This window comes from Lactuca serriola, chromosome 8 (assembly GCF_051521515.1).
Source record: "Lactuca serriola cultivar US96UC23 chromosome 8, Lser_US96UC23_V15, whole genome shotgun sequence".
NCBI classification, from domain to species: domain Eukaryota; kingdom Viridiplantae; phylum Streptophyta; class Magnoliopsida; order Asterales; family Asteraceae; genus Lactuca; species Lactuca serriola.
Window position 1 is genome coordinate 109,080,609 of NC_136415.1, and position 10,647 is coordinate 109,091,255.

At 38.9% G+C, this 10,647-nt stretch overlaps 1 protein-coding gene and 1 non-coding gene across 2 annotated transcripts; one reads left to right on the forward strand and one right to left on the reverse strand.

Moving 5' to 3' along the window:
* Positions 1–5,099: 5,099 nt before the first annotated feature.
* On the reverse strand, positions 5,100–5,206 carry LOC145071631 (small nucleolar RNA R71). The gene has a single exon (XR_013690638.1). It is a non-coding gene; the product is annotated as a small nucleolar RNA R71 (small nucleolar RNA).
* A 793-nt stretch (positions 5,207–5,999) lies between these two features.
* LOC145067264 (uncharacterized) lies at positions 6,000–7,220 on the forward strand. The gene has a single exon (XM_079014444.1). It carries the CDS (start codon positions 6,000–6,002, stop codon positions 7,218–7,220), a length of 1,221 nt encoding a protein of 406 aa, XP_078870570.1.
* Positions 7,221–10,647: the final 3,427 nt, after the last annotated feature.

Genomic DNA, 10,647 nt, shown 5'->3' on the forward strand with positions numbered 1-10,647 from the left:
TTGGACCCAACTTCTCAAATGGGCCTTCCCTAAGCCCAAACATGTCCTTAGTCCAATATCTGACTTCTGATGGCCCATTAAGGCACAATAGCTTATAAGTCCAAAGATTGACCCAAACTGACCAAAAGACGTAAAGCCCATATCTGATGAGTACGCTGGGCGTACTCAGCTGTACACAACGTATATACCTGTTGTGTGGCTTATACATTATACGTACCTGCATGTACGCCTGATATTTGCATTTTTAGCTATATTTTTATGTTTGATTTTTATCATTTATTGGCTAATTAATTGCATATTATGGACAAAAGATACTTAATATTGTTCAAATTATATTTTCAGTCCAAAAAAAGAAGCTCGGAAGCAAAAGGAAGCAGGAGATATGAACGGAAGCTCGGGAACGAAAGAAGGAAGAAAAAAGGCTAATTCTGAAGCTACTCGGCGAGTAGGATCATCTACTCGACGAGTCGACATGAAGATTCGTGAAGCGACACGTGGAGTCCTTGCCGTATACGGATTCCTCAAGGGGGACTCGACGAGTAGCCCTTGTTTTGAGAAAACTATAAATAAACTTCACAAACCCGAATTGAGGACTCTCTCTGTATTTTTGGTGGAACACTTGGCGATCAAGGAACCCTTGGAGCTCTGGAAAACAATTGAAGAACCCTAATCCTTCATTCTTAAGAGATTAAGGCACTTTAGGTTTAATTTTCCACTTTTCTTTTGCATTGAATCATGTTGGGATTATTTGAATTTGTTTTTAAGCTCTCACACACTAAATTCATGAACTAATTTCGTTAGTTTCTGTTTGGGGAAACAATTTTGCTCCTACGGTTTTGTCACACCCCAAAACCGAGAACGGCGGAAACGTTTTGGGGCAGAGTATATCATGTAAAGTATCACAACAATGCAAAGTAGTAAACAAGCAACAACATCATCCATTACATTAATAGTATAATTTTAATTACTAGTGTGTTCTCTCAAGGTATAAAACAACATAATGAATATTCAAAATAAAAGACGAGTCTTGACCGCTCCGTCTTCACAAAACCTGGTCGTCGTACCTGTCTATTTGTGACCTGAGAATACAAGTTATTTTGAAAGCGAGTATCAGCAATAAAGCTGGTGAATTCATAAGTATTTATGTGTATTTAATTTGTAAAACTGTACATAAAAGACTTGTAATTGTTTGAAGGAAAGTTTGTATAAGTATGGAAATGTTTGTAAGTAATTGTAAACGTTTGAAAACCCAAGAAAATCTCATATTTCCTACTCGTATAAAACTAGTCTTCTACCAAGACCCGACTGTTTTGAAAGAAGCCTTCTACCAAGACCTGACTGTTTTGAAAGTAGCCTTCAACCAAGACCCGACTGTTTTGAAAGTAGCCTTCTACCAAGACTCGACTGATTTGAATGTATGTGTCACTGTATATGTGACGGTTTTCCCTTGTATAACTATTATTATTATAAAACTATTGTGTACCTCATCGTTTATGTGTATGTGTCACAATATAAAGGTAATAAGGAAACTAGTCTAACTATATCAAATATATTCCACCTCATCGTTTATGTGAATATGTCACAAAGTAAAGGTAAGAAGGAAAATAATATAATAACTAAAATTGTATCCTTTTGTACTAGGATATTCACGGCGTGGAAACTCGCCGAAAAGTACAACCGTAGACACCCGTCGATGTACATTTTCCCTACTATAGCTAACAACCTTGGGGGTGGAATGGTAAGTCCTGAAACGTATGTAATAAAATCTAAGTAATAGTATCTATGTAAACGTATCTATGTAATCGTATCTATGTAATTGTATGTCTTGTAATTGTATGTCTTATAATTGTATGTCCTATAATTGTATGTCTTGTAATTGTATGTAATGTATTAGTATAGACTCATGAATGAACTGACTCTTGTGTGATTCCTTGTACTTGGAATAGTAAATAGTATCTCCTAACTATACCTATTATAGCTACTAGTAATGTACGTGTATAACCGAAGTATGCCTTTGCTACCCAAAGGTACTGAACTGACTAATGGAACTTTTATGTCTATATATGTATACATGATATATAACTAATATTTAGATGACATTCGGACGAATAACCGATGCCCTAAGGCCACATCCCAACGAGGAAAAGGAAATAAAGCGAGCTAGCCGTCCTAAGTCCTTTAAACATTACTTCTATAACTATATATATATATATATATATATATATATATATATATATATATATATATATATAGGCATGCATTTGACAATATAAAAGTATAAAAGAAGTTTTGTAAAACCTTTCAAAAGTTTAATAACTAATAAATGATGACTTGATGTCAGTTTATAAAATGATTTGAAAGCAATTTGTTTGTTAAGAACAGTTTTAAGTCTAAGAAAACCTTTGTTTGAAACACAATTGTAACAGAGTTTGAAAGGAAACATACAGTACGTAATACAGTTTGATAAAGAGTTTTAAACAATGTAAAAACGTTTGAGAAAGCCATTTGAAGTAATTTGTTTGGTAAAATAGCTAAAAGTGTAGTAAATCCATTTATATGCTAGTTATTAATCACATGTGATCGATGTACTAACTAGCATGATTCAACTTGTATTCCCCCCTCCCCCCATAAAAGCATTTATAAAAATTTAAAAACATTTAAAAGGGTTATTTAAGGGGTATGAACTCACCTGCAGTGAGTGGATCGTATGGAAGTGTCGGACAAGTGCTTGGTGTCAAGTGAAGACTTACACACACACAATTATCCTAATAACATATAAAGACATATGTATTTATATAATTAGTGATTATAACACTAATTAGACAAGTATAAACATCCTACTGTTAGGAAAAACACTTTAGTCAAGTGCTAGGAGGTCATTGGGTTGCAACAAAGGATTGCAAGGCATCGTATTTGAGTTTATGGTCAATGGACCATACTTAATGGAGTTTACGGCCCAGGGGAGTTTACTCCTGGCCGTAAACTCTATAATGGGTCGCCATTTGAGGCTTAAACGCAAGGTGTCTTAAGTGGTTAAGTGCTTCAAGGCTAAAACAAGAGGCTAGGTGAGTTTAAGGTCCAAGAATGACCCTATCTTGTGTTTACGGCCTGGGGACCACTTCCCCATGAGTTTATAGCCGTAAACTCATGGTAGGAAGTACCATATCGTTGCTTGAAGTCCCTAGTTCAATGGTGGTTGGTTCTAGGCTAAGTTCTAGACAATTGGAAGGAGGAAAGGGCATCATTGCACCCTTATAGGGAGTTTATGGCCTTAGGATATTATTGGCCGTAAACTCTCATTCAACCATTGATTCTTGATTATTCTAAGCTCTAAACATGTTAAACCTAGTGTACAACGAGTTAGAACAAGAGTACTTACGATCTAGGAGCTTGAATGGTCGTTTTTTTTGCCAAGAACACTAGTGTGTGTTCTTGGTGAAACTTGAAGATCTACAAAATGGAATGATTTCACAGATGAAATCATGTAAGATCACTAGATCATGTAAGCTATCAACTAGTTAGGACAATAAACTTATGAGTTTTGAAGATCGGGGACGAAGATCTGGATGATACTTGAGAGGATTCGGGAGGAAATCAGCCAAGGGAAATGAAAGAATGAACTAATGGCCAACATATCATCATATGGGGTGGAGTTTACGGCCCACATGGAGTTTACGGTCGTAAACTCCCATGTGGTGGCCATGAACTCCAGGTCAAGGTGTTTCAGGCTCGAACTTTGTGTTATAGCTTCAGCAGATAAACCCCGACACTTATCCCTTAAGTGTAAATAACAATTAATCTATCATATTATCATAAAAATTAACCATAGGAGTAAAAGAGTTGAACCTAAACAGAAACCCTTTTTGATCATTGAATTTAGCTTTTTTTTTATGTGTTTTCAGCTTTTAGTTGAGTAGTTAAGTTTTAGTTAAGTTTCTAGTCTTGCAAAACTAGAGAAACCCTTATTTTCTATTACTTTTTTTAGTTAATTCTAGTTGTTAGTTTTAATTTTCCGTTCCCTGAGTTCGATACCCTACTTATTTAGCTTTACCACAATTGAAAGGTCCACTGCCTTTGTGTGTCAATTTATAATTAAAAGTAGGATTAAAACTAGTTGAGTAAACACACATCAAGTTTTTGGCGCCGTTGTCGGGGAACGGTTCAAAAATTAGCACTAATTTCTAGTTTTATCGATCCTTTGTGTGAGATTTATCTTGCACGAAGTTATTTTTAGGGAATTTAGTTATTAGGATTAGTTTTAATAGTTTTCTGTTTAAGAATTTTAATTAGAAAATTTTCTATTTCTGCCTTGAACTCGCCGAGTACAGTCGAAGCTACTCGGCGAGTCCGTCGCAGTTTCACACTTTTGTTTTTATTTACTTTTTGTTCTTTTTACGCGGTTTTCTTACTTTGGTTGCAGTTTTTACATGACCCAAGGATCCAATACGCCTTTAGTCGCTCTACTTGAAGACCCGAAGTCCGCCCTAAAGAAGAACAAAGGAAAAGTCGTTGGAGAATCCGCTTCTTCGAAGAGCTTGCCTTTGAAGAATCTAAAGTCCGTTTTCAGCAAGAAGAAGAGCAGCAAATTGGGAGCATCCATCACCTATTCCTTGGCAAACGAAGACCCAATCAAGGAAGACACCGTGAACAAGTCCGAAAGGGAAGAAAGCGAATTTGGAGAAGACAACGATCTAGAAGGTGACTTTGACAACACCATGGAGAACATTGATGAAGTTCCCATGGGCGAATGGAAGAAGAGGATACGAGATGACACCGGCCTGGGACTTGTGCAACCCGCAATTCCCGCAACTACCACTTTTGAGCTCAAAGGTCACATACTTGCTCAACTCAAGGAGATCCCCTTTTACGGAAAAGACCACGAAGATGCTTATAAACACTTGGATGAAGTCAATGATGTAGTTGATTACTTTAATGTTCCAAATGTGTCTTGCGAAACCCAACTGCTTCGTATGCTTCCAGTTACATTAAAGGGTGCTGCAAAAGATTGGCTCAAGTCACTCCCTCCCGGATCCATCACTACATGGGCTAAGATGAAAGAAGAATTCATTGACCAATTTTGCCCACCTTCTAAAATAGCGAAGTTGAAGAAAGCTATTGCCAACTTTGAACAACAACCTGGAGAGTCCCTTTATGAGGCATGGGAGAGGTACAAAAGTCTACTAAGGAATTGCCCACATCATGATCTTAATAGCCAACAAGAAGTCTCCATCTTCTATGATGGAGTCAATGTTACAACCTCAGAAGCTTCTTGACTCGCAAGGACCCCTCACAAAGAAGGCACCCCCGGTGATCAAGGAATTAATTGAGGAGTTCTCTAAACATTGTAGAGAATATCACAACCCACGAAATGAAGTAAGTAGGGGGTAGTGAACACGGTTAACGATGGCATGGAGGCAATGATGGCTAAACTAGATAGTTTAGATAGGAGGATGACTAAGATGGATCAAACAATCCATGCTATTCGGGTAGGATGTGAGAATTGTAGAGGACCTCACCTCACAAAGGATTGTGACTTGGATGAGAATGGAAACAAGAAGGCTCAAGTATTCTATTCAAGTGGCGACAGATTTGATGATAATTGGCAGAAACCAAAGACGGAATGGCTCCCGTATGGTGAATACAAAAAGGCAAAGGAGGAGAAATTCAAGCAAAAAGAACGGGGTTACTATCAAAAGGAGGAACCGGTTGTCGAGAAGAGAGCTGATTTAGAAGAGATGCTTACTAGATTTATAGCCGCGTCCGAGAAACGACACAATGATACTGATGCTACACTTAAAGATCAACAAAATATGTTGAGAGAACACCAACTTATAATGAAAGATCAGCAAGCCTTACTTAGGAATCAGCAAGCATCCATTCTCAACATAGAAAAGTAGCTAGGGCAACTTGCACAAAAAGTGAACGAGAGAAGACCGGGTGGACTTCCAAGAAATACCGAAAGTAACCCGAAAGGCGCACATATAAACATTGTCAAAACTATGAGTGGGAAGATTATAACCTTTCTGGCCCCTATTCAGAACGAAGATCCGAAGCCGGTGCAAGAGAATGAGTCAGAAGGGCAGAATCAAGATCAGAACCAGCTGATCCCAGACCCTACTCGCCGAGTCCACGACATGGACTCGATGAGTCCAACACCTGATCAGAAAAATAAACCTCCTATTAAGCCATATCAGCCTCCACTGCCATATCCAGCCCGAGCTAGACAAGAAAAGAATGAAGAAGACTACCAGAAATTTCTAGAACACATAAAGGCTCTTCAAATCAACATACCATTTATAGAAGCGGTTGCCAAAATACCAAAATACGCCAAATTTCTCAAGGAGCTTCTAACTAATAGAAGAAAGATGGAAGAAGTGAAGAAGGTGGTCGTAAATGAGAACTGTTCAGCTGTTATGTTGAACAAACTTCCTAAGAAGAAAGGAGATCCGGGAAGTTTAACATTGCTCTGTCAATTTGGAAACTTGGCCATCATTTATGCACTAGCTGATTCAGGTTCAAGTGTAAACCTCATGCCTTATTCATTTTTCAAAAAGTTAGATCTCCCCGAGCCAAGACCCATTCGCATGGCAATCCACCTAGCAAACAAAATGGTTACATTTCCTGGGGGAATTTGTGAAGATCTTTTGGTGAAGGTGGACAAGCTCGTGTTCCCTGCGGACTTTATAGTTCTAGACATGGAAGCAGATCCCCAAGTCCCGATCATATTAGGAAGACCTTTTCTCAATACATCAAGCGCTATAGTCGACATGAGAGATTCTAAACTTACCCTTCGGGTAAGGGACGAATCAGTCACTTTCGAAGTTGATCAAGCCATGAAGCATGCAAGGAGTAGTGATGACACGGCATTTTCGATTGACATGTTGGAAGAATTTTTGGAAGATTGGAAAGAAGAAAAGCCAAGCAAGTCCACCGTTTCATTTGAAGAAGAGTTTGATGCTGAAAAGGACCTGATGGAGTTAGAAAGACTGCTCGAGGAAGCCGAGTATGACGATCTGATCAGAAGTGCAGAAGAACCGACTCGCCGAGTAGCCTTGACCGACTCAGCGAGTTCATTCGAAGAACCCTGTACAGTCGCGAAAATTACATTGGACTCGACGAGTCCCCTTACTGGACTCGACATGTTCAGTATACAGAACACAAAAACTGAGCTCAAGGCACTACCAGATCACTTGGAGTACACATTCCTTGAAGATGGCTAACAAAAACCTGTAATTATAGCTGTTGATTTGGCCAAACATGAGAAGGAGAGCCTTGTGGGTGTACTAAATAAGAGGCAAGGTGTTATAACATGGAAGATAACTGACACAAAGGGAATTAGTCTAGCCTATTGTTCCCACAAAATCAACCTAGAAGAAGGATCAAAAGCTGTAGTACAACGCCGAAGAAGACTCAACCCGAACATGCAAGAAGTTGTGAAAAGGGAGGTCGTAATTTCTAGATGTTGGAATCATTTATTCGATCTCCGATAGCCCATGGGTGAGTTCGGTCCAAGTAGTTCCGAAGAAGGGAGGCATGACGGTAGTGGCTAATGAAAACAATGAATTAATTCCAACAAGGACGGTAACCGGGTGGCGAGTTTGCATAAACTATAGGAAGCTAAATGAGGCCACATGCAAGGATCACTTTCCATTGCCTTTTATCGATCAAATGCTTGAGAGGCTTTCCGGTCATCTTTATTATTGTTTTCTCGATGGGTTTTCGGGGTACTTCCAAATTCCAATCGACCCACAAGACCAAGAGAATACCACTTTTACATGCCCAAGTGGGACATTTGCATATAGACGCATGCCTTTTGGGTTATGCAATGTACCAGCTACTTTTCAAAGGTGCATGATGGTTATCTTTCATGATATGATTGAAAGGTTCATGGAGGTGTTTATGGATGACTTCTCGGTTTTTGGGTCCTCTTTTGAAGATTGCTTGTCCAACTTGGATCTAATGTTAGCAAGATGTGAGAAGACCAACCTTGTCCTTAATTGGGAGAAGTGTCATTTTATGGTGAAGGAAGGAATTGTGATAGGACTCAAGGTCTCAAGGAGGGGGATAGAGGTGGATAGAGAAAAGGTGGACACTATAGCCAAATTGCCACCTCCAACAAATGTCAAGGGAGTAAGAAGCTTTTTAGGCCATGCTGGGTTTTATAAGCGCTTTATTAAAGACTTCTCCAAGATCACAAGACCCTTGACTCAACTACTTTTGAAGGACGCCCCATTCAACTTTTCTAAGGAATGTCTTGAAGCCTTTAACTTGTTGAAGGAAAAGTTGACTACTTCACCTATTATGGTAGCTCCAAATTGGAGTCTCCCTTTTGAGCTAATGTGTGATGCTAGTGACTTTGCGGAGGGAGCTATTTTGGGACAAAGAATTGAAAAGAATTTTCAGCCAATCTATTATGCAAGCAAGACATTGAATCCAACTCAAAAGAATTACACTACTACCGAGAAGGAGCTGTTAGCAGTGGTATATGCTTTTGACAAGTTTTGGCCTTACTTAGTTTTATCCAAGACAATCGTTTTTACCGATCACTCCACGTTGAAGTATTTATTTTCCAAACAAGATGCGAAGCCTAGATTGATACGTTGGGTTCTACTTCTACAAGAATTTGATATCGAAATACGCGATAAAAAGGGGATGGAAAACGTAGCTGTCGATCATTTATCAAGACTAGAGAACCCACTTTTAGAGAAGCTAGAAGAAGATAAAATTGGGGATGATTTTCCCGATGAGTATATATTGGTAGTAGCGGGAGAAGTGCCATGGTTTGCGGATATAGCAAATTATTTGGCAACCAAATACATCCCAAAGGATTTAACTCACCAACAAAAGAAGAAATTCTTTTCGGAAATTAAATACTACTTTTGGGACGATCCATATCTTTTCCAAAGCTGTGAGGATGGAATGATAAGAAGATGTGTATTCGGGAAGGAAAGTCAAGACATTTTGGCACACTGCCATAGTGGACCCGCTGGAGGACATCATGGAGCACATTACACTGCGAAGAAGATTTTTGATATTGGATTCTATTGGCCTACAATTTCCAAGGATGCTACTCAATATGTCAAGGAATGTGACTCATGCCAAAGAGCGGGAAATATATCATCCCGAAATGAAATGCCCCAACATAGCATCCAAGTATGTGAAATATTTCATGTGTGGGGGATTGACTTCATGGGACCCTTTCCCATGTCTAAAGGAAATAAATACATCTTGGTGGTGGTTGATTACGTTTCTAAATGGGCGGAGGCACAAGCATTACCCACTAATGATGCGCGGGTAGTGGTACGATTTTTAAAGAAATTATCCTCAAGATTTGGAGTTCCTAAAGCTCTCATTAGTGACCGGGGCACTCACTTTTCCAATGATCAATTAGCTAAGGTGTTGCAAAAATATGGTGTTCACCATAGATTTTCAACATCCTATCATCCTCAAACGAGTGGGCAAACTGAAGTTACAAATAGAGCATTGAAGTGAATACTAGAAAGATCGGTTGGAAGTAATAGGAAAGAGTGGTCGGATAAGCTTGATGATGCATTATGGGCGTTTAGAACAACTTTTAAGACACCTATTAGCACTACACCATATAGGCTAGTCTATGGAAAACATTATCACTTGTCGGTTTAAATAGAGCACAAGGCTTATTGGGCTTTAAAGGTGTGCAATTTTGATCTAGCTGAACTTAGAACTAACCGGTTAATGCAAATGAATGCCTTGGAAGAACTTAGGAATGAGGCATACACTAGATCCTTGATTTACAAAGAGAAGACCAAGAAGTGGCATGACAAAATACTCAAGGGTAATAAGGACTTTTCTGAAGGACAAAAGGTGTTACTTTTTAATTCAAGGCTCAAACTATTTCCGGGCAAGCTTAAGACACGATGGGATGGTTTATTTATAGTAAAGTAAATTTTTCCACATGGAGCTATTGAACTAATATCAAGAGATGGAACTCCTTTCAAGATCAATGGTCATAGGGTGAAAAGATATGAAGAAGGAATTCCGAAAAATGAAGAACTTGAAGAAGGGCTACTGCTGGAAGGGATTACAGAGACGTAAGCAGGAAGGAGTCCAGCTAATGACTCCTAAAAAAGAAGCGCTTAACGGGAGGCAACCCGTCGAAAGAGTTTGCTTTCTTTTCTTTTTCGTTTTTTATTTTGCTTAGGATTTGTTTTTATCAATCTTTTTCTGTGTTCAAAATGATTGCTTGGGGACAAGCAATGCTCAAGTGTGGGGTGGCATATATTTTATTTTGCAAACTCAAAATTTTCACAGAATGAAAAACTCGACGAGTCTCTAAGGCTACTCGACGAGTCCATTTTAAAAATCCCGAAAAATCGATAAATCAGGCATCTACTCGCCGAGTAGGTCCGCCTGCTCGACGAGTACACATATTTACCTGGAAAAAAAAATCATTATTTTTATTACATTCTGTAAAAGAGGGTTTTTACCCTAATTTGCAAATACTCAGCCATTCAAACGAGCAGCCTCCCCACACTCGACGTGCAACACTCTCAAGCATCCATCTTGATTCTTCTCTTCTTCTGCGAATTTCAACCAACAAGATTTCCGATTATTTTTCCTGCATTTTTGGAGCTTTCTCACACAAGATATGACACCCAAGGCATGGAT